At 43.2% G+C, this 24529-nt stretch overlaps 1 protein-coding gene across 1 annotated transcript; it reads right to left on the bottom strand.

The window, feature by feature from the left end:
* Nucleotides 1-3299: 3299 nt before the first annotated feature.
* ZNF475 (zinc finger protein 475) lies at nucleotides 3300-23955 on the bottom strand. The gene is made up of 5 exons (XM_083404316.1): nucleotides 23791-23955; nucleotides 17004-17193; nucleotides 15912-16821; nucleotides 9923-10103; nucleotides 3300-3905 (listed from the first exon to the last, which is right to left on the bottom strand). Exons 3-5 carry the CDS (start codon nucleotides 16557-16559, stop codon nucleotides 3754-3756), a joined length of 981 nt encoding a protein of 326 aa, XP_083260442.1. The 5' UTR covers nucleotides 16560-16821; nucleotides 17004-17193; nucleotides 23791-23955; the 3' UTR covers nucleotides 3300-3753.
* Nucleotides 23956-24529: the final 574 nt, after the last annotated feature.

Raw genomic sequence — 24529 nt, forward strand, 5'->3', positions numbered from 1 at the left:
ACAAGACGCACCTAGTTTTTGGAGGAGGAAAACAAGAAAAAAAATATTCTGAATCTCAGAAGCCAGAACAGCAAGAGGGATTGCTGCGCAGTGAAATCAGCAATCCCTCTTGTTGTTCTGGCTTCTGGGATAGCTGTGCAGCCTGCAATCGCACCATAAGATGCACACACATTTCCCCTTACTTTTTAGAAGGGGAAAAATATTATAGAGCAAAAATACGGTACCTCTGGATACGCACACCTCTGGTTGCATATCCTTCAGGTTACTCACACGGCAAACCCGAAAGTATTTTTCCGGGTTTCGCCACACATGCATGCACAGAAGCGCTCTATGCGCCATGTGCATGCACAGAAGCGCTCTACCGCACTGCGCGCATGCGCAGAACAGGCACCTTCGGTTGCACATTCTTCGGGATCCGACCGGAACTCCAGGATGGATCCCTTGCGCAACCAGACGTACCACTATACTTTGAATTGGGGGGTGTTTGTGGTGCAGGGAGGTGTCCTTTGCCTCAGGCAGGAAAATGTATTGGTCCTCAGAATCCAAATATGCCTGTTCTGAACTCTATCCATCAGGGTAAGCATTTTGGCTTGCCAAATGGAATTATCCCAGAGCTCCTCCCCCTGTACACTGTTCTGGGGATTCTCCTGACCCCATAAGAAACACTTTTGGGGGAAAGGCACGTAGTGCAAAGCTTTCACTGACAGGACTCGTCCCGCCTTCTATAAGCAGAACGTTCAAATCCAGATATTTTCCTTTTTTGCACAACACTTACAGTTAGAGATGACCTCTGAAGGCCTGGATTTGGTGAGACTATTCCAGCAAATTTGGATCTAGAAGATAAAGGGGGGAACACATGGAGCTTGATCGGAGTCATTCCAAAGCTGAGGGGAGACTTGGAAAAGTAACCAGAATATGAGAGAGTTGAAAACACTGAGTCCTCACTGATGCTTAGACTTGTCATATACAGTGGTACCTCGGGTTAAGAACTTAATTCGTTCCAGAGGTCCGTTCTTGACCTGAGGAGTGCTTTCGCTAATGGGGCCTCCTGCTGCCACTGCGCCGCTGGCACACAATTTCCATTCTTATCCTGGGGCAAAGTTCTTAACCTGGAGGAACCACTTCCTGGTTAGCGGAGTTTGTAACCCGAAGTGTCTGTAACCCGAGGTACCACTGTACAGACTGTGAATTAACACTGCCAATCTGTTAGCTCTTAAGTATCAATTGGAAATGTGCTTTCTTCAAAACGAATCCTCAGGTTTCCGCCCCCGGGAAACAAGATTCCACATATATTGAATGCATTACTAGGAGTCGTAAGTCCTCTGTATTGTGATGTGGTTGGTGTAAAGCCCAGTGTGAATTGGTGGAAACAACACCCCCCCCCCCCGAATATGAGAAATGAGAAGATCTATTCTCAATTCAAGTGGGCAAACTTGCAAAGGGTCCTTTAAGCAAGATTACCTTCTTGCATGCCATGAAAGCAATATCTCCATATTCAAAGTAAACAGATGCCCTCAGTTTGGTCTACTGCATCAAGTCTGCCGCAAAGACTCAAGGCTTCCATCGTGGGCCTTATTCTTGGCTTACTTTCCCCTGATAAGCCTATATAGATGATGCAATCAGGTGTTAAAAAGCATGAGCTACATCCTCATTATCACAAACAGCAAAAGAAGAGAAAAACCCGGGGAGATTTTATGATGTAATGTTGCTCCAAAGACACATGAAATTATGCATATAGAAAACTAAGTTCCAGGACAAAGGTTATCCTTCTGCTTGACAAGTTCGTTTTCTAAGTGTAAAAATATTTTTTCATGAGGGAGCTTTCTGTCATGTGAGCTGTCAGCTGCAGCCTGAGATGGTTTCTTCCAGAAACGGTTTAATCACTCATCTACTGTTTATGAAAACTAGGCCCATAAGTCAGATCTCTTAAGTTCAAATGTCACCATGGTTAGAATTCATTGCATATTAGTCATAGCCAAGCCAATCTCTTCCAACCTCAGATTTTTCATTTGTAATGATGACTGATACCTTATGCTGGTCTATGACCATAATAAAGATTTGGATTGGATTGACTGATATCACATATGAAAACTGCTTTGCATGCTTAGGAAGAGCACTAATATAAATATTATTTATTATCAGTAGTATTTGTTTGGCTCCAAGAGAGAATATGTTGTGGAGGTTTTAAGGACATAGGGAAACATTTTGGATTATAGGAAGCTGGAATAGGGAAGAGGTCATGAATGGTTAATGATTTCAACCTCTGTAGGACAGGTTAGTTTCTGCTCTCACTCTTCTCTAGCCTCCATTCAGACAAGCAAGAGCCATTAACAGAGTTCAAAGACACATTCCAGCCAGGGAAAAACTCCTGGGGTGCAAAGGACGGCCAGGGAGTTCTGGGGAGAGTTTTGAGGACCAGATAGAGAGTCTTATTTGACATCTGGAGTGAGGTCCTCCATCCCTAGTCCCATGGATTGTGGGAGACCGTGACAGAATGAACATTGAGATGTTGAAGAGAGATGGAGCAAATTGTAAAGTGAGTTGTGAACAACCTGGGAATTAGAGAAATGGGTAGGACCTGCAGTCAAAATGTCTTGGGCCAGCCCTTCCCGCTCAGGAAGAAGGAGTGAGTGGAGCTCTACATTGGGAACAATTGGGGAATAAAGATTGAGAACGGGGGCAGGGATTCAAATCAACCTTACCAGGTGGTTGAAGTGGGAATCAAAGGCTGCCGTGAGGGGGGCTGCTCTGAATCACATGTGGTCGGTGCAGACCCTAGAGGGCAGCCCCTCTCCCTTTCTTCTCTAGGGGTGGGAAGAGACCAACAGTGCCTCCTATATGCTGAGAGGCCATTGTAGAGAAGGCACAGCAGGGGCTACTGAGGAGGAGGCAGATCTGGTCTCCAGTGAGCACGGTGCAGCTGTAGGTCCCACCACAGTAGTAAGCAATGCATTCCTTGGAGGCCACATGTCCTGCCCCTGTGGAACTTGCCACCCAAGGCGGTCACCTCACCTTGCCTCATGGTTGGGCCAACCCTGCCTGCAGTTCTTTGAAGGAAGGGAACACATTTCCGAGATTCTCCATATCCTGCAAATAAGATGGGTCCCAGGACTGAACTTGAGTACTAGAGCCTCCAAGTTGACATTCACATCTTGTCACAGGGATTGGAGGAAAATGTGACCATTACCCAAGCTCCTTCATATTATGGAGACAAGACTGGATGGATGCCTGTAAACTCAGAGTCAATACCTGAGAAACAAGACTGGAGATTTAGTCTTCAAAACACATGGAATGCCCGCTTTTGAAGAAACCTACCAAAGCTTTTATTGTCCTCATTTTGCTGCAGATAGGGCCTTTGAACGGAAACATCCTCAGTAAAAAGAAGTATTCTTAAACATGATTTACTAACTCTTGGGTCTGAAAAGGCATAGCCACTTCATAACAGAGTGTGTCCGAGAAACAATGGTATTCACTGTGAAGTCTTAAGGCCACGGTCTGCTCTGAAGAATGCCGGAGAAGTTGAACTCCCATCATCCTTATGGACCGCGTGGTCAATACCACCGCTGCAAAACACTGTTAGAAATGGCATGTCCATATCTCACCTACATAATCAATATTCAGTTAATTGTACACAGGTCATTTTTGGAACTTGATTCGGCATAGTGCTATGATTCTTCATTGCTGAGACCTCTGACCTCTAGGTCAGAGAAGAGTCTTGTTCTTTAAAAACTTTGGCTTGGAAGGAGGAACATTTTATTTCGGTGTCTTCGGCTTGCATGAGCGCTGGTGAACGATCAGCCTGTCTGGCAGGAAGGTACGACCACAAATATTGCACGGAACTAACTGGGCCTGGGCACTTTGCCAGGCAGACTCGTTTACAGCATCCAGATCATAGTAACCTTTGGCTGGAAAATTAAGAAGAGAAAATATCAGTTTTCATTCTGGAGAGCCATACTCCACTTGCATGGAAAATATTTTCAGGAAATACCTGTTGACTGAGCCTTTCAGTTTTAACTAAATCACAGTCCTTATGAGAGCGAAAACCCACCAAAACTCTGCTTATTGTCTCAGGGGTCAAATAAAGTTAACTACAAACTGAATCATCTTGCATGTACGGAGAAAGCATTTCAGCATGTGCTGTGTTACACATTCTTAACTAATTATTAACACATTTTCCTACACTTAAATATCAGTGAGTTTCACCACTCGGCCTTCTTGCAAATGCTGCCTAATGAGCCAATGGGAACTGACCGAAGAGATGGAAGAGAAAAGCACAGAGTGTTCTATATACTTCATTATGCCCTCCCAGTGCTGTTCTTAGGGTCAGCGATCCAATTTTGTTTCATTTCTCAATGCTGCTTTCATTGTAACTTCGAGGGGAGCTCACACAAAGACCCAGACAGGCAAAAATCTCAATTTAGGTCCATTTTCACCCCACCCCCTGTCGTCCAACTATTGCAGCTGGAGCAGTATCTGCAATTTTTGGCAAGAGATTCGGGGCATTTCAAATGAGCTAATTTGCATCCAAACCCCTGCTTTCTCTTTTTGCCTTAAAATGGGTTTCAAGCCTCTTTTCACCAAGCTACCTCGAACTGAGGTTGTACAGCAACTGTATAAGTTCACACCAATAGCTTCCACACCTTACAATATAATCCTCCTTGGCAGTGCATAGTGAAAAAATTATAGAGTTTTATTTGAAACAGAGAATAGTTTTCCTTTGCCAAAAGGTATGGTATTTTAGGGAGCAACCTGTGCTATTTTTCTAGAAAAAGAGGTGCCAGAAATCACTAGGAACACCTCCCTTGTTTTATTATAATGGCAACAGCGCCCATCTGAGAGGTGCCGGAACTGAGCTCTGGTTAGAAAAGAAAAACCCTGGAAAGCTTTATCTATACAGTGGTACCTCGGGTTACATACGCTTCAGGTTACATACACTTCAGGTTACAGACTCCACTAACCCAGAAATAGTGCTTCAGGTTAAGAACTTTGCTTCAGGATGAGAACAGAAATCGTGCTGCAGCAGCAGGAGGCCCCATTAGCTAAAGTGGTGCTTCAGGTTAAGAACAGCTTCAGGTTAAGTACGGACCTCCGGAACGAATTAAGTATTTAACCCGAGGTACCACTGTATTTTGCATGCAAGTGACTGAGCCCAAATCTGTTTAGAACTAGTACTTTTAAAACACACACACACACACAAACGCGACTCCATTGTTTATATGACAAGTAAAAATACAGATTTTTCCATAAGAACCCCGAGAGCTGTAATGTGATTCACATTCAGTGCTTCATATGAGAGTAAGCCTTAGATCTCTTAATGCGTCTGTTCCTAATATTCCTTTTCACCAACTGGAGTTCCTTTTTTGGCTGAAGCGAGTATTCTTCTCATTTGCAGGAAATGAATGTGTTCTCTATATACTTTGGAACATTCAGGGCCAAACTGCACATTACATCTCAGCCACATTAGCCTGACGGCTACTTCTCCATTGCAAAAAATATATATACTTTGGGGGGAAAGTGATGGAGACGGGGAGGCTTAACCCTTTCTTTGCTGGTCACTTTCCTCCACTTTAAAAACTCTGTCCGCTGACTGGGGTTGATGGTAATTGTAGCTGATACAGAAAACGGGCTCCCTGTGATTGTTGCAAAGCATTTTTAAAATAGCAACTAGTTTATATAAGGCAGTTCATAGAGTTTCAGGGGGATCCCAGCTAAGATGGAATCCCAGAACAAACCCATAGTTGCCTTTTGATATGTAAGAGTGGAATCTGCAACAGATTTTCACTCGTATTCAGAGGCCTTGCGGGACTGAGTGGATGATACAGTTGTGAAACCTGTCTAAGATTTTGTTACTTAGTTCTCCAAAGTTTCGGATACCTCTGCAGTTTTCATTGTTTTGGTGTTAATCACAGTAATCACGGGAAACATGCTTACATTTTTAAGTATCATTTTGGTTTGCTCTGCTTTTCATTTAAAAAGGTATTCCTGCTGTGGGAGAAGCACCCACTGAATGTACTGGTAGGCGAAGGATGTTACAAATGTGCAGCCAGATGATTGATGGAGTGGCTTTCGAACAGTGTGGGGCAATGCAAATATCACAAAAACAGCTTGTGGCTTAGCAACGTTGTTCTGGCGTCCCTGATCTATACAAAGGCTTGAAAGGCTGGATCTAGATACACATCAAAGAAGCATTAAACGGGTTGCAAACTTTGTACAGTGGTACCTCGGGTTACATACGCTTCAAGTTACAGACGCTTCAGGTTACAGACTCTGCTACCCCAGAAATAGTGCTTCAGGTTAAGGACTTTGCTCCAGGATGAGAACAGAAATCGTGCTCCGGCGGCGCGGCAGCAGCAGGAGGCCCCATTAGCTAAAGTGGTGCTTCAGGTTAAGAACAGCTTCATGTTAAGAACGGACCTCCTTAACAAATTAAGTACTTAACCCGAGGTACCACTGTATGAGAAATTGGGTTGGCAAAAACGGAACTCCACAGTGCTATCTGGTGTCACAGAGTTAGAATGCATAAACAACATGTATAAAGCGATTTCTCTTTGCCAGTGTTGTTGCTGTTTAGTCATTTAGTTTAGTCATTTAGTTGTGTCCACTCTTTGTGATCCCATGGATCAGAATACTCCAGGCACACTGAGAGCCAGTGTGGTGTAGTGGTTAAGAGCGGTAGTCTCGTAATCTGGGGAACCGGGTTCGCGTCTCCGCTCCTCCACATGCAGCTGCTAGGTGACCTTGGGCCAGTCACACTTTGAAGTCTCTCAGCCCCACTCACCTCACAGAGTGTTTGTTGTGGGGGAGGAAGGGAAAGGAGAATGCTAGCCACTTTGAGACTCCTGAAGGGGAGTGAAAGGTGGGATATCAAATCCAAACTCTTCTTCTACTACTACTCCTGTCTTCCACTGCCTCCCGCAGTTTGGTCAAACTCATGCTGGTAGCTTCGAGAACACTGTTCAATCATCTCGTCCTCCATCTTTCCCAACATCAGGGTCTTTTCCAGGGAGTCTTCTCTTCTCATGAGGTGGCCAAAGTATTGGAGTATCAGCTTCAGGATCTGTCCTTCAGGGCTGATTTCCTCAAGAATGGATAGGTTTGATCTTCTTGCAGTCCAATGTAGCTGAGTCCAACATCTAGTTATCTAGATGTTCCTCTTTCACTTTTCTTAATAATAACTTTTATTAACTTTTCTGCTTTACAATTTCAAATAAACATTTTACAAACTTTAAAATATCCAATGACTTCCCTTCTTCTCTTTCCATGGTTCATTTTACATATCTTACATCCCTGCATATTTTACTATAACCATTAAAATCAATTGTCCACTATTACATCCATCAATAATTATATGCTCTGTTGAATTTATATTCTAGGTGTTCTGCTTTCAAATGCTAGAATAAGGAAAGTTGAAAAGCATTCAATTCTAAGCAGTGCTTTTCCCCCCTGAAGGGTACACAATGGTACACAGCACTGCCACCATTTTGGGAGAGGGAGGAAGGAGGTGGAAGGACTCTTGGACCCTTTCAGAGCATCTCACTTCCTTTCCTAAGCTGGCCAAATGCTTTCTGGGATTGGAGAAAGAGGCACAATGCTATGACAGGGTCCCAGAACCCTGCTGCCTCCTTCCCAAACTGGGCAGGCTTTGGGAAGGTAGCCGAGGGCTCTCCAACCCCATTAGAGCATGGCATCTCATTCCACAAGCCTGGGAAACATTTGCCCAGCTCAGTGAAGGAGGCATGATGCTCTGACTCCAGGGTCCTGGAGCCGTGCCACCTCTTTCCCAAACCCAGGCAGCAGAGGCCTCTTCACCTGGGCGACAACACTCAGCTCACTAGGAGTGTCTTCACCCCCATCGTTCAGCCCGGACACTGAGGTCCAGCTCCGAAGACCTTCTGGCAGTTCCCTCACTGCGAGAAGTGAAGCTACTGGGAACCAGGCAGAGGGCCTTCTCGCTAGGGGCACTCGCCCTGTGGAACGTCCTCCCATCAGATGTCAAGGAAATAAACAACTATCTGACTTTTAGAAGACATCTAAAGGCAGCCCTGTTTAGGGAAGTTTTTAATGTTTGATGTTTTATCATATTTTTAATAATCTGTATTTTAATATTCTGTCAGGAGCAGCCCAGAGTGGCTGGAGAAACCCAGCCAGATGGGCGGGGTATAAATAATAAATTATTATTATTATTATTATTATTATTATTATTATTATTATTATTAGAGGTGGGTGGGTGAGGGAACATCAAGCAGCTAACCCATCCTCACTGCCCAGCCTTGATGTCAGGCCATGTCGCTCCCCCCAGGTTCTGACCCATTTCCCTGCTTGCTGGCACCTTCCCCCTGCCCTAGAAAAAAGCAGTGCTTCTAAGAAGAGAAGAGAAGAGTTTGGATTTGATATCCCACTTTATCACTACCCAAAGTAGTCTCAAATTTGCTAATATTCTCCTTTGTCTTCCTCCTCCACAACAAACACTCTGTGAGGTGAGTGGGGCTGAGAGACTTCAAAGAAGTGTGACTAGCCCAAGGTCACCCAGCAGCTGCATGTGGAGGAGCGGAGACGCGAACCCAGTTCACCAGATTACGAGTCCACCGCTCTTAACCACTACACCACACTGGCTCTCTAAGCCTCTGGAAAGTCATTATTACCAGAAGGAGCAATACCTGCCGCATACTGCCACGTTTTTTAAGCTTATACCAATTCAATGTAAACCCTCTCAAGAGGTGATGTTATCAGCTACCTTTTCAAGGTCTGTGCTGGGCAGAGGTGCACTTAGGAACGGCTAAGGGAGCTGGGCATGTTTAGCCTGGAGAAGAGGAGGTTAAGGGGTGATATGATAGCCATGTTCAAATATATAAAAGGATGTCATATAGAGGAGGGAGAAAGGTTGTTTTCTGCTGCTCCAGAGAAGCGGACACGGAGCAATGGATCCAAACTACAAGAAAGAAGATTCCACCTAAACATTAGGAAGAACTTCCTGACAGCAAGAGCTGTTCGACAGTGGAATTTGCTGCCAAGGAGTGTGGTGGAGTCTCCTTCTTTGGAGGTCTTTAAGCAGAGGCTTGACAACCATATGTCGGGAGTGCTCTGATGGTGTTTCCTGCTTGGCAGGGGGTTGGACTCGATGGCCCTTGTGGTCTCTTCCAACTCTATGATTCTATGACATAACTGTATCATGGCAAGGTGTGTGCGCTCTTTTGATGGCGATGTGGTTAAGCTCCCTTCAATCCGTTGCCTTAGCCAGTCCAGTCCTGTTGCGTTTGGGGCCCCTTCTGCTCTCAAGTGCTTCCTGATGGCACCTCTATTGATGGAAGACCACGTGCCACAGAATTTGGTGGCTCCAAGCGTTATGCTAACATGTGAATGAGTATAACCAATAGGCCTTTGGCAATATAGGCTGGGATCCAAGTCACAATCCCTGCCAGCAGAAGCGCTATGCAAGGGCTTCCAGGTACATCATGGGGCTTCCACACTCATCCCTCAAAAGTGGCTGTGGGTGGTGTTTTTGAGGAGCACCCCCAGAACAGCATGCAGCTGGAGGGGGAATTGTTCCAGCCATAGGAGCCATCTCCAATGGGCCAAGGTCTCTTTGCCCCCCCCTCAATAAAATATTTTGGGGGGGCTGGGCCTCCCCAAGACTGATGGACATTGCCATTCAAATGGTGGGCACCCCTCAAAAAAATATGGACACCCCTGACTCTGGCTGGCAAGCTGATATGCAAACGCAGACAGAAACGTGTAATAGCGAGACGCTGACTTCCACACTATAAATCCCATTGATTTTGTTAAATGAGAGAAGACTTGAAACCAGGTAAATGGCATAGCTTTGATCGGTTAAAGTAAAAATTAATGTGCAAGGTTTTCACGGATGTTTATGCTGCCCCTTCTCCTGCTGTCTCTGTGTTTATCTTTCGAGATGGTAACTTACCTCCTATGGATACGACCTCTGGCTTCTTGGGTTCGGGTCGTCTTAAGTGTTTTGGCAGCTGATCATTCTCAAGGTGCCATTTTTTCAGACATTGTGGTTCATGGATGCTTATGGATTGAGTTCCATACTCTCGGCCGCAAATGTAGCAAATAACGGTTGGGGGTCGCCGTATAAATGCAGGCTGTGGACAACAAGCTCAGTTAAAAGAAAGGCAATGGATTTTAGAAAAATCATTTAAAACCCAAGCAGTCTGTGCTGTTGGAAAGAATCCCGCTGACAAAGTGGAGGATGGAGATGCAGGGTGTTTATGCTTTATAACACATTTTAATAACGTGCCTGCAAAATATGGATTCAGTTGCGAACTCCTGGCAGAAAATTCATACCTGTTACTATATTTAGTTTTGAATTGGTTAATATTAAGAGCTTTCAAATGGGCTCTTTAGGAACAAATAGTCCTTTGAAATTTACTTTGGACATGGCAGGCAAACTTCAAGATAATGTTGGTAAGAAAGGGACTTAAGATCATAGCTTCTTGGGTTATTGCAAAAAAAACAAACAGAAAGGTGTAGCTTGTATCTGGATAATGGTTTGCAATGGGTGCCTGTTTAAACAGTATGATAAATGACATACCGTCCAACTTTTTCAAATAAAAACGAGGATGCGTGTCTTCCGGGAGAGTCATGTGACCTGTGCTGTGATCTCGCTCCAGAAAAAAGTACTTTTTGTGGTGAGAAACCGTGGTGCAAAAGCGTGGCACCCAAAATGGCTGCCATGATCTCACGTGAAAAAACGGGGTGTCCCGTTTTTCCCAGGGCACTTGGTGGGTATGATGAATGGTTTCTACTAAGCTGGACCATGGTCTACCTAGACAAGTACCCACAATTGCGATTGGAAACAATTCTTGAGGGGCTTACCTACGTGATCTTTCCTAGTGTAAGTACGACAGAGCCTTTAGCTGAGATTTCGAGAGCCAATTTGGAATCTTATAAATGCAAGGCACGAGTTCTTCTTCTGCAGGAATCCCCAACCTTTAGGGGCCAGGGCAGAATGGGAAAACAGCAGAAAACTGAAGAAAATGTGATGGGCTGGAAGTTTCCCTTTCAGTAGAAGGAGAATGGGAGAGTTTATTCGTTTCTCAGTCTCCATTCCAATAATTTGTATATGCCACTACAACAATAGAGGGATGCAGGTGGTGCTGTGGGTTAAACCACAGAGCCTAGGGCTTGCCGATCAGAAGGTCAGTGGTTCGAATCCCCATGACGGGGTGAGCTCCCGTTGCTAAGTCCCTGCTCCTGCCAACCTAGCAATTCGAAAGCACTTCAACGTGCAAGTAGATAAATAGGTATCGCTCCGGCGGGAAGGTAAACAGTGTTTCCATGCGCTGCTCTGGTTCGCCAGAAGTGGCTTAGTCATGCTGGCCACATGACCCAGAAGCTGTACGCCAGCTCCCTCATCCAATAAAGCGAGATGAGCGCCGCAACCCCAGAGTCGGCTACAACTGGACCTAATGGCCAGGGTCCCTTTACCTTTACCTTTACTACCCCAATAAGGCATGGTTTAAACCATTGGAAGCACATGGAGTTGGCATTGCTGTCAGACATTGGCATCCTCCAAGGTGCCCCACTACCAAACCCCAGAACTTCCAGGCCCCAGTCTTCCTCTTGCTGTTGCTGTCCCCACCCCCTAATTCCTGTCACTTCCGGCAGAGACAAAGAGGAAAGAGATGGAACAATACGGAAAAAAAAGGACCTGAAAAAAAGATTTTCCGTTGACTGCTGAATCTCCCCCCCCCCCCCGGCTTTGCATGTTATACCACAATTTCCTCGCCTTTCTTTGACACACAGAAGCAAACATAATTCAACTTGCCTCCCACTGTAACCAGGCCAAGCATGCCCTTAAAATTGTTTTCTTTTGGACATAATTGGATGGAATGACCACAAAAGCTATTGTTATGGGATTTTTTTGTGGGGGGTGTTGGTGGGCTGTATGCCTGGGCCCCTTCTAATTCCTGCACCCAGCATGGATTCAGTTCCTGGAATAGCTGGACTATTGGCATAAGTATGGGTCGTTGAGGTAACAAAGGAAGTGGCTCTGTGCCAGAGGACACATGGATAAGCCCCCCTCTCTCAACTGTCTGTTCGTTAGAAAGACAAAGAGTTGGGAGCTGAGTGATGTGAGCTAGAAGCTGGAAGGAAGGAGCAGGCTGCAAAGACAAGGAGCAAGAGCCATGCCTGATTTCTGTTGGAATCCAAGGCCCTCTTGGTGTGTTAATGCTGTGAATCCCTCCATCATAGTCTCAGGTTGTATATATGAGTAAAGAAACCATATATCATAGAGACACCACAATCTCCACTGTCCCGCATTCCAAAGGACCGGGGTGGTATGCAACACTATTTTTCTCCTGATGAAAGGTTTTTACAATGAAATAATGCTGGAAATTGGGACACGGGTGGCGCTGTGGGTTAAATCACAGAGCCTAGGACTTGCCAATCAGAAGGTCAGCAGTTCGAATCCCCATGACGGGGTGAGCTCCCGTTGCTCGGTCCCAGCTCCTGCCAACCTAGCAGTTCGAAAGTACGTCAAAGTACAAGTAGATAAATAGGTACTACTCTGGCAGGAAGGTAAACAGCATTTCCATGCGCTGCTCTGGTTTGCCAGAAGCGGCTTAGTCATGCTGGCCACATGACCTGGAAGCTGTACGCCGGCTCCCTCAGCCAGTAAAGCGAGATGAGCGCCGCAACCCCAGAGTCGGCCATGACTGGACCTAATGGTCAGGGGTCCCTTTACCTTTACCTAATGCTGGAAATTAAGTGCAGAGATAAGGATAGGAAGCACAGAGGGTTCAAAACTCTGCCCCACCCCCACTCCTCATATTTCAGGAAAACATGGATCCAGTGGCTCAGCTTCTAATGACAGCATAGGACAGACTTCGTCAACCTTTGCCCTCCAGACGTTTTGGCCATTTGGAGTTGTAGTCCAAAACATCTGGAAGGCACCAGGTTGGCAAAGACTGAAGTAGAAAAAGATTTGGACCTTTGGTTCTGTGCAGTGACAGAGAAAAGACTACAGGCCAAAATATACTTTTATTTTGGAAACAGACATAGAACAGGGAAAAGACAGCAGATGGCAGCACCAGATAGTCAAGATACAACCAATGAAATTTCAGAATGAAATTTTTACCATATATTGACAAAGAGAGCAACGAAAAAGACATCAAAAGCATGCAATTGTGATTTATGCAGGAAATGGAGAAATATGCCCTACAAAATAACTGTGCCCCCTTTCTTTGCAGCGTGGAACTGGATTGTGAGACTATCTGTCTAAGGGTTGTTTACATTTCCATTGCAGCAGTAAGCCGGATTTGAGAACAGGGCTATCAAAACCGACCAGCACAGCCAAAGTCTATGAGGCTTAGGCTGTTGACTGAAGATATAATCAGGCTTAGTTAATCCAAATGAGCCCATTCATTCCATTACCAATTGGATTACAAAATAACAACTTTGGCCTAACAAACCCATTACAGGCAAACTGGCTTGACTCTACAATTCAGGAAACACTTGGTGAGGGAATCAGAAGAAAATGAGGTCTAGCATAACAATGCAATGGGACAAATTTATGGTCCTGCTATTGGCACTGTGCCCTGCTTAATTGAGGGGAACAGCAATGATTATTCTTATGACCAGACCTTTTAGAGAGTCCTTCAGAATAAGCGTTCCAAATACATTGTGGAAGTTATGGTCTGCCATCTCTTCAGCCCTGCTCTTTATGGGATGGAAATGTGTATGTGCGAAGACATACCCAATGTTTTCTGTTCAACTCAAACCAAGATCTTCACTAGCCCCAATTCCCTTCCATCTCTATGCTATCACTATCTTTCCCTTCTAATTTTTTGTCCCCTTCAGTCCAACTTTGTAGAGGAAGGCCAACGGCAGTTTCTACTGACCTGTTTTCACGCCTATCAATCTTATACCTCCATAGATGAATAGAGCGTGTTCTTCAACAACTTGGCTAAGTATGGCTCAAGAGAGCTTGGCTGTAAGTGTATTTCCCTTTCTCTAGCATTCTATACTTCAAATGCAAACTCGATTGACACACAAAGGAAGCTATCGGTTTTTGAGGGCATACCAAGTTCCTTTGCAGCACAACAATTCCCTGAATCCTCTAATGGGAAGCCGTGACATTTAAACTGGTTTGAAGTTGGTTCAGATTTATAATATAGCTGTGCCACCTTCCCAAATGCTTTGTCTGGCTGACTTCAATGAAGATGCTAATCCCATGAGAAGATTCAGAGAAAAGAAACAAAGGAAATGCAAGTATTGGAAGAAAATGCCAAGGGAGTCAAATTCTTATTGTCATATGCCATAATTCAATAGTTTGCCTACAGTGAAATACTTCAGTAAGTCTTTTGTTCAAAAGCCTGTCCCGAAAGCCCTCAAACTCCTTTTTAAACCTGCCATACTTTAAAAAGCTAACATTAAAAAATAGCTATTATAAACAAATAAATTAAACAACTATATGCTAGGATGTTGCTACTACATGAACTTGATATGAACGCATGCACCAAGATGGGTGGGTGGAAGAAACGGACTCTGAATGTAGTTCTGTGCCCTCATCTGGTTGACGATTGCCCCCTAATTACATAAAGAATTGCCAGTGATTAATAGATAGCTGTGAATTATCTGTATATTCTTGGGCCAAATTCTTGGGAAAGTTACAGCAATTAAAAATGGGGGAGTTGGTGAACATCTGAGTCCAGTTTTCTTCTTCATCACTTTCAGGTTTAAAATTACAGGATATTGTATTACTCAAATTATTTTTTTGCTTTTTCTTTGTCTTCCACATTCCCTCCCATTTCTCCTTTCATATAGAATTGACCTTTTTTGTTATAAAAGTGGCTAATAACCACAAAGAGAAGACCAGCAATATATGAAGCATAACAATACATCATGAATTGTTGCTAAGGAGAATACAGCCAGAGTTTAGTCCTCTCTGCCTTGGCTCGCGACAAGAAGAATTACAACTTCTTTCTGACTAGAAAGCCAAGCAACAAACGATGTTGAGGTACCTTCTTGAATTCACTCAGCAGTGTCCTTCATGTAATGTCCATTTGTACACTATTTGTGTACAAATGAGTAACTCCCACAAAAGTATCTAATGGTGTTCGACTTTGCACATGTTAATTCAACCTCAGAGAGATGCAAAGTAAAACCCTGTTCTCCAAGGGGATGGATTCTTTGAATTTATAGCACTTAGCAGATGCTCATAGCCTTTTTATTCATATCGGCTGCTTGACAAATATATTTTATCCCCCAAATTCCCATAAATAAATCACAATTAGAGGGCAAGCTGAGGTGAAGGATTCCTTGCAAACTCCGCAGGACGAGAACTGCAAGCATCTGTCCACATCCATTAAACCAACATTCAGAATATATGAAAAGGATTTCATGGGCCCTTTCACAAGCAGAATTATATGTTGGTATGGCTCTAAGTGCTTTTTTGTTTTAATTATGGTTTCTACATGAGTTTCAGTGGAAAATCTGTGCCATCTGCTTGCCTATATTTGTGCTGCGTCGCAAACTTGAGTTAAGCCACCAACCTTAAACTTGAACATCGTTTCGTCGTTATCTATAGCATTTTAGAAACCAAAAATGTCTAATATGGTTTATATAAACACTGAACTTCATGTTAATTAAATCACTGCTACCATCACTACAAAAACCATGGTTGCGATGTTTTTCTTATCCAAGCAATGTGCTTACTATGAAATCTGCATTTCTGCTGATAACTTATTCAGAACATGGAAAGTGACCCTGGCATCACATTAGGCTTGTTTACTCACTCATTTATAGTCCCTGAAATGATCTCCTAGCTTGATTGAAGTCAATAGTGAAGGTTTTACCATTAACTTCAACGGCACTGGAATGCCAAGGTGGAATTTGCACAGGAAACAATTTTGCTTTTTTCGTAGGTGTGATGCCTTCTAATTTACCTTGTCTGAGGTGGAAGATGCAGGCCCAGTGGATCTATGTGATTTAGAGGAGCTGTAGCTTGAAGGACCTGAACTGGCTTTTGGTTTACAACTCTTTTGGTGTACAGCAAGACGATCTGGAAGAAAAGTACGGCCACAGTGTTCACAGGGTAGGAGCTTGTAACTTTGAGCAGCTGCTGCGTTTTCAGCCATCGTACCGAGAGATCCTCCAGAAAGAGCCTGAGGTTTAACGGGCGGTGGTCTTCTGAGATGTTTGGGCAGCTTATCGTTTTCTATCTGCCACTTCTCCAGGCATTTTGGCTCGTGGATAGGAAGAGATTGTGACCCAAACTCTCTGCCACAGATATGGCAGATCCTGAAGCCAGGTCTTCTCGGGGGAATGACGGGCCGATCCCACTGATCCTGAGACATGCCCCCAGTACTTGATCGTTTTGATACCACCACAGTCCCCGGCCTCTTCTTCCCAGCGCTTGTTTTAAGGGTAGAATTTAAACCCACTCCTGACAAGAGCATGGAAGGATCTGAAACAGTGGATTTTGAAGCCTGTCTTAAAGACGAGCTGGTGGAGATATTAGCAAGGACTTTTCCAGCATTGGGCAGTGTTTTATTGTGTTTGCTCAGAGTCTTTTTCATTAAAGCCGTTTCCATGAAGTCAACAATGTTCCATTAACAGGATGTCTGGATTTATGTAGTGTTTCTTGTTTGGACTTTGTGGTTGTCTTTTGGTTGACCTGTTGTTCCTTTAAAAACAATGAAGCTCTCTGGGATAAAGAGGTACAAGATCCTAAAACAGAGGGCAGCTGTGATAGATCTGAGCACATTTGCAATGTTCTAACACTCCCAGCAATGTTGCCTTTTTGTGGTGTTTTTTCTGTTTTACTATTTTTTTAGTGTCTTTTTTTTTTAAATCCTGGAAAAGAATAGGAGGAATATGTATGTAAAAACACGGTAAGTTGTAGGCATATGTTTAATTGTTTTAAAACATTTTTTTAAAAGAGAGAGAGTAAAATAACTAGTGTAGCCAAATGCAATATTTTTATGTTGAGCATTTCTGCATATATAACATTTCAGCTGCAATCTGTACACACTTACCTGGGAGTAAGCCCCACTCACCACTGTGGGGCTTACTTCTGAGTAAGCATGTATAGGATTGTGCTTTTGCGTGGTTTTTGTCGGTCACCTCAATGTCATTCTTCCAAACATTTTTTTTTATTCTGCATTCATAGCAATAACTATTGGTGTTGCCACATTGTACAGCCTCATGGGTTACATTAAGTTGATTCTGTACAAGACAAAAAAAATAAAACACCTGTAATAATAAGACAAAGTAAATCCTGTCCATAACACTGAGAAGGCACAGTAGCTACTAAAACATTTGTCTGTTGCATTTGCCTGAATTCATAAGTCAGACCCTCCAAGTGTCCCTATTTTCCAGGGACAGTCCTGGATTTACAGAAGCCATCCTGGTTTGATCTCGGAAAGTCCTGCTTCCCTTGTCATCTTATAATAGCAATGGCACCCACTTGAGAGGTGCCAGAACTGAGTTCTGGCAAGTTCCAGCTGCAAAAAAGGCCCTGGATGTCCTGTTTTCATCAGAGAAATGTTGGAGGCTATGGAGTTATGCGACTCCCAAGCCGAGGAGATAAGTAACTATACAACTTTTAGAAGACATCTGAAGGCCGCCCTGTACAGGGAAGATTTTTAAATGTTTAATGTTTTATTACGTATTTATATATGTTTGAAGCCACCCAGAGTGGCAACCCAGTCAGATGGGTGGGGTATAAATAAATAACAAATATTATTATTGTTGTTGTTATGGAACGGGACATCCCTATTCTCATTGGAGAAATGTTGGAGGATACATATAACCGGGAAGTTGTTTCAACTAGCAGTCAAAACATTATACTAACAAAACATTATACACACACACACATATATATACGTATAATATTTCCTTCTCATATGTACAGTGGTGCCTCGGGTTACATACGCTTCAGGTTACATACGCTTCAGGTTACAGACTCTGCTAACCCAGAAATAATGCTTCAGGTTAAGAACTTTGCTTCAGGATGAGAATAGAAATCATGCTCCGACAGTACGGCGGCAGTGGGAGGCCCCATTAGCTAAAGTGGTGCTTCAGGTTAAGAACAGTTTTAGGTTAAGAACAGACCTCCAGAAAGAATTCAGTTCTTAACCCGAGGTACCACTGTATATGTCTTTTTGAAGAGTTGATCTCCTGGAATTGTTGTTACAAATTGATACATCGGTGTTCCTTTGCTAGCTCCTATGATGTTCCCCACGGCAATTCCATTGATGGAACGCTGCTAGCTAGACATCAGAATGTGTGGCTTAAGTATTTTCTAGTGGGTTGCCATTTGCAGTATCGTTAGGAAGCGAATGATATGTTTAAAGCATTTGCATATCGTGGCGAACTATCCTTCTTGCCCTCGACGGCTGCTGTGGTAGTTGTAATAACGGTAAAATAATAAAAGTGCTTCAGTAAGTAGTAATGCAACTTGAATGTGCCCCCAACTTTTTTTAGGAGGCCCCAGATAATTGTGAGCAAGTGAAACCTTTTTCAAGTCACGGAGAAAGAAAAGGCAAAGCTTACTAGAGGGTCATGGGAAAGGAGTATCTCGGAACATTACCTGTGTTTCACCCAGCTAAGGCTTTATCCACCAGTCCATTTTCCATGGATAGATGTGTATCATGGATGATCAAGCTGTTCCCCTTTACAATAATTTCAAGCAGTAATGCAGGCTCTGGGGTAAAGAATGTTGAATGAGTCAAGCTATGAATCAGTCAAGAAGAGAAACCATAAACAACCTGTTAACAATATAGCCTCTTGTTGGACTTCCAAGATCTCTGCTGGATACGTTTCATAATAGATTTATGCTTTATTTGGGGGAATTACACCATTTGGTCTCTTTTCCTTTCTGCCAAGTTGGAAATGTCCTGTAAGTTCACATCCGTAAATCTGAAATCCTCCATCATGTTCCCCGTCGACTAGAAAGCGTATAAGGTTTTTAAAAGTAAATTAACTTTTCTCTATAAAAGGCATGACAAAGTGTAGCTTTCTTTCTGAACGCGAAGACAAAAGCGAGCGGTAGCCAAATATGGGTCATCATTCTTCTTTTGGACAATGCTTGAGCCATCAGCAGTCCTCCGCGATGGCCTTAATTCATAAACCATGTGCTTTTAATGAAAATAAATTTCAATGTAATGGACTATCTGGATCCAAATAAGACAATGCATAGAAATACAGAAGCTCATCTAGATGCTGCCAGAAGGCGCTACTTCATATGTAATATCTCACAACCGAAGAGCAACTAATCCAAATTTAGTTCATCTACATTTAAAAAAAAAAAATTCTATGAGGAAGAGCTCTCCTGTGGTTTAAATTTCCATTAATCTTTTCAAAGTCTCTCACAATATGGTTCTCACTAATCTCCAAGAGTAGCCTTTTCTCTAAGCAGTTATCCTAATGGTTCGGTCAAGTGCTTAGGGGCGAGAGGAAATATGACAGTCGGCTAAAATGTATAGATTTCATGTGAGGGAAAACTCCACAGGAAAAGGATTCTTTTGTTTGCTTCATGGATGTCTTTGGATATAAAACTCATGTACATACACATGAGGGCTCTTTAGTTTTTTCCCTCCATTGATCTGTAAAAAAATTATCTGTAAAAAAGAGGTTCTCTCTTCCCCCATCTCTCAGGATCCCACCAGGTATAAATGCTTCACAGAAATCCATCTGTCAGTCCTGCGTCCTTTTAACACTGATTTGGGTTGAAAGAAACGTCGTCGTGCCCGCTAGGTAATTAGATCAGCCGCAGTGCCACAATCCATTTTGATTTCTATTCAATAGGAATTTTGTTAGGGAAAGCCCCTTGAAAAGAATACAGGCAACCCCCTACTTGTGCGCGACTGTGTAAATGCATGGCGCTGGGAAATAATTACCGTATTTTTTGCTCTATAAGACTCACTTTTTCCCTCCTAAAAAGTAAGGGGAAACGTGTGTGCATCTTATGGAGCGAATGCAGGCTGCGCAGCTATCCCAGAAGCCAGAACAGCAAGAGGGATTGCTGCTTTCACTGCGCAGCGATCCCTCTTGTTCTGGCTTCTGAGATTCAGAATATTCTTTTTCTTGTGCGTCTTATGGTCTGTGCGTCTTATAGAGCGAAAAATATGGTACATTCATATCAGGAAATGGTGAGAGAGAGCTGGAGGGTCCTCATGAATAGCTGTCAACGTTTCCCTTTTTTAAAGGGAAAGTCCCTTATTCTGAATAGGATTTCCCTTAAAAAAGGGGGAAAGTTGACAGCTATGTCCTCATGGCGTGTGGGGAGACCCTACCCAGAGCCAAAAGAGGGCTTCAGTGAGAACAGAGAAGAGACTGGTGATACAGAGGGGCTTTGTTTAGGCTGCTCAGCCTCCATGCCTAACAGCACTGTAAAAGTAAAAAAGTAAAGGACCCCTGGATGGTTAAGTCCAGTCAAAAGCGACTATGGGGTTGCAGCACTCATCTCGCTTTCAGGCTGAGGGAGCTGGCATTTGTCCACAGACAGCTTTCCAGGTCATGTGGCCAGCATGATTAAACTGATTCTGGTGCAACAGGACACCGTGACGGAAACCAGAGTGCACAGAAACGCTGTTTACCTTCCTGCTGCAGGTGTACCTATTTATTTACTTGCGCTGGTGTGCTTTCAAACTGCTAGGTTGGCAGGAGGTGGGACAGAGCAATGGGAGCTCAGCACGTCGCGGGGATTCGAACCGCCGACCTTCCAATTGGCAAGCCCAAGAGGCTCAGTGGTTTAGACCACAGCACCATTGTAGTGCAGCAATAACAGCATTCCTGCACTTCCTCCAGCCTCCTGCCAGCCCCAGAGCTTCAATTCCAGTTGTGAATATTTTAGTTGCAGTATTTTTTATCTGGAGTGGAGTGAGAGGAGCAGAGAGATCATTTAAAGGCTCTTTAGAGGGTGCTGCCAATTTTTCAAATTTCACTTATGTGCGTGTGGCACCAGAACGTAATCCCTACCTAAGTGGGGATTCACCTTACCTGCCTTCAGACTGAAGAATGGAAGAACAACCAAGTTCTTAAAGTGTTTTAGGAGTATCATGATATATCATTGCACAGAAGCACCCACAAACAAACAAACAAACAAAACTCCTTCAGCTTTAAGTGTGAAAAATTTGTGTTGCTGCCTTTAGATTCCTTCCTTTTGTTTTTGGAAATTTATTGGTTTCTTGCTGCTTATCGGCAGATACATCAATATGACTTCACAAGCTTCAGAGGTCCAGATTTTCCACACTGGCAAACAATCAAACAAACATTGGCCAGTACCTCTCCTCTCTGGAAAAATATGCAGTATAACTTCATTTTTGCTGCTTTGATTTTTCAGATCATGAGATGTAGCTAAAGATACAAAAAGGCCTTGCTGAAAGGCCTCTGATTATTTTAATCATTTCCTGTGGGTTGCTGAGGAAGACTGAAATCTCTGTTTAGACCCATCAAAATAACTACAGTCGTACCTTGGTTTTCGAACAGCTTAGTTCTCGAACGTTTTGGCTCCTGAATGCCGCAACCCTGGAAGTGAGTGCTCTGGTTTTTTAACATTCTCTTGGAAGCCAAACGTCCGATGGGGTTTCCGCAGCTTCAGATTGGCTGCAGGAGCTTCCTGCAGCCAATCAGAAGCCACACTTTGGTTTTCAAACGTTTTGGAAGTCGAATTGACTTCCAGAACAGATTCCGTTTGAGTTTCAAAGTTCGACTGTATATTGTTCTTTTATACATGCTGTTAAATTTTGTTTTTAAGCAGTGTTTAGACAAAGAAAAAAGAAAAAAGGACAAGTGTGACACTATTGGCCATTGTCAGAATTGACTTGGAAGTTCCATAAAGGAAGGAATGCAGTTTCGCTAGGGTGAGGGGATGGCTCAAAGTGATATTGTGTTTCTTCTACAGCAGAGTAAGGATTCGTAGATCACATGAATTGCCGGTGTTCTCTATATTTTGGTCTTTTTAATGTTTGATGCCTCACTGCGAGAAGTGAGGTTACAATGAACCAGGCAGAGGGCCTTCTTGGTGGTGGTGCCCGCCCTGTGGAACGCCCTCCCATCAGATGTCAAGGAAATAAACAACTATCTGAATTTTAGAAGATATCTGAAGGCAGCCCTGTTTAGGGAAGTTTTTAATGTTTGATGTTTTATCGTGTTTTTAATATTTGGTTGGGAGTGCCCAGAGTGGCTGGGGAATCCCAGCCAGATGGGCGGGGTATAAATAAATTATTATCATTATCATTATCATGCTTTTGTATTTCTTGGAAGCCACCCAGAGTGGCTGAGGCAACTGAATCAGATGGGCAGGGCACAACAACAACAATGACAACAACAACAACAACAACAACAACAACAACCTCTGTGATTACATCTAAAGGTCTAACCATCCATCTTACATGCGTTTTACTTCATGGAGGTCGAGTCTCCTGAAATGTTTCTTGTTTTTATGGGGTTTCTGAATTTGATCATGTGTGGTGCAGAGATATCTTCAGCCATCCCCACTAAGCCTTGACAGTTTCACTGCGGGCAACTTCTACTTTGCTCCTAATTTTCATCACTGCAAAAGGGCCCTTGTTTCCTGTCTTGCAGTTCCTCACATAGCAGCACCTCATTAAAATCTGAGGTTTTAGAGAGAAGTACTGTATATCATAGTTCCATCCGCTGCGACTTTCATTAAGGGATGCAACCAAGATTGTGCATGGTATATTAAATGAAAATCCGTATTTGCTAAAAATAAACAACTTCATCCGGTTGGAAGCCAAACTGTTCTTCTTCAGACTACAAACACAAAGACTTAATTGCTAAATATCTAATGAAGAAATGGTGCGTGTGTGTGGGATCTGCTTGCTGTGCACACTGTAAATAATCATTTAAGAAGTCCTCTTAATAATTTCCAAATATTCACAGCAATATGAAAGGAAACAAATATACACACTGTAAATAATCATTTAACTAGTCTTCTTAGTAATCTCAGAATATGTTATGCATGGCAGTATAAAATGAAACAAATAATAGGGAAAAATTACCATGATTTTCAAATACATGGTGTCTGACTTTTCTAGCAAAAATGTGTCCCTGGAAATCGTTACAGTGGCCAGAATTGTCAGAGTTCGCTTTCAAAGAGCTGTTAGTTCTAATTCTGATGATTATGAACACTGTGAACATGGTGAAACATTGGTTTATCAGCTTATATTTTCATGTCATTCGAATGTGATCGTATTAAAACTTTTCTACCATTGAAAAGGCAATGGTATGTTTCAGGTTACATAGTGCTCAAAAATGAAGTTCTGTATTTTGCACTAGCTTAATATGATCAGGATTACACTTAAAAATAATTAGTAGAACACTTTATTTTTTCTGTTTGTTACATCTGGCACTGAAAGTTACTAGGAGCCAGTGCTGCTTCCTCTGGCGTGGCAAAGTGAATAATAATAATAATAATAATAATAATAATAATAATAATAACAATTCCCTTTTGATCAGTAATAAAATATGAAAGCCCGCAAATAGTTTTCCTATATTACTTCATGAGATAGATACCAGTGATCCTATTAAAATACCAGGAATCTCAAATTTGCAATTTAATTTATTGCAATGGAGTAAACCTCTCACTAGTTGCAAACTGCTTAGAGATTATTATTTTTAGAATCAAGCATTATATACATATTGGTCAAATAAAATAAATCCTATGCTATGAACATGCTATACCTATTAAAAGAGGTTCATTGGGATCAATAGCTCAACCTCATCCCAAACAGGGATATGTTTTATTGAGCTGACCTCCTGGTACTTACATTTCTTCTCTTTGTTCCTTGTTCTTACCTTAAAATCTCAGTACTTAAACTCCCACATAATGATTCCTTTGTGCACGCCGAGGAATAAGCAGAAACAAAGCGTTAGGTCTTAGCATATCCTTTCTTATTTAAGAAATTAGTACGTTAGCATCTTGCGTTGCTACAGAAATGGCAAGTTCTCTTTTGTCACTGACCCGTTGCCTAGCTACATATCAACAAAAGTGAATTCACAGTGCTCCTGCGAAGCTGATTGGTCAACTGCATTGTTTGGGAAGTGTGGGAGACAGGTGTATGCGGGGACAATATTTAGAAGTGAACGTAGAAATTTTCCTAAAGTTCATCATGGGGAAACGTGATGGTTTGAATGAAAATTCCCTTTCTCCTGCTCCAACTGCTGCGGAATTATTGAAATGGACTGTGCTGCAGAGAGAAGGAGCGAAGGAACTTCAGGCAGAACTTCAGGCTTGCTATTAGTGGGACGCGGGTGGCGCTGTGGATAAAAGCCTCAGTGCCTAGGGCTTGCCGATCAAAAGGTCGGCAGTTCGAATCCCCCTGGCGGGGTGCGCTCCCGTTGCTCGGTCCCAGCGCCTGCCAACCTAGCAGTTCGAAAGCACCCCCGGGTGCAAGTAGATAAATAGGGACTGCTTACTAGCGGGAAGGTAAATGGCGTTTCCGTGTGCTGCGCTGGCTCGCCAGATGCAGCTTTGTCATGCTGGCCACGTGACCCGGAAGTGTCTCCGGACAGCGCTGGCCCTCGGCCTCTTGAG

This window comes from Podarcis tiliguerta, assembly GCF_965153285.1.
Source record: "Podarcis tiliguerta genome assembly, chromosome: 11".
In the NCBI taxonomy this organism is placed as follows: domain Eukaryota; kingdom Metazoa; phylum Chordata; class Lepidosauria; order Squamata; family Lacertidae; genus Podarcis; species Podarcis tiliguerta.

Coding starts and splice junctions, on each gene's coding strand:
- ZNF475 (XM_083404316.1), bottom strand. CDS start 16,559: ATGGAAACGGCTTTAATGAAAAAGACTCTGAGCAAACACAATAAAACA. Junction 10,104..15,911: donor CATCTTCCACCTCAGACAAG/GTAAATTAGAAG, acceptor TGTTGTCCACAG/CCTGCATTTATACGGCGACC. Junction 3,906..9,922: donor AGAGGTCGTATCCATAGGAG/GTAAGTTACCAT, acceptor TTAATTTTCCAG/CCAAAGGTTACTATGATCTG.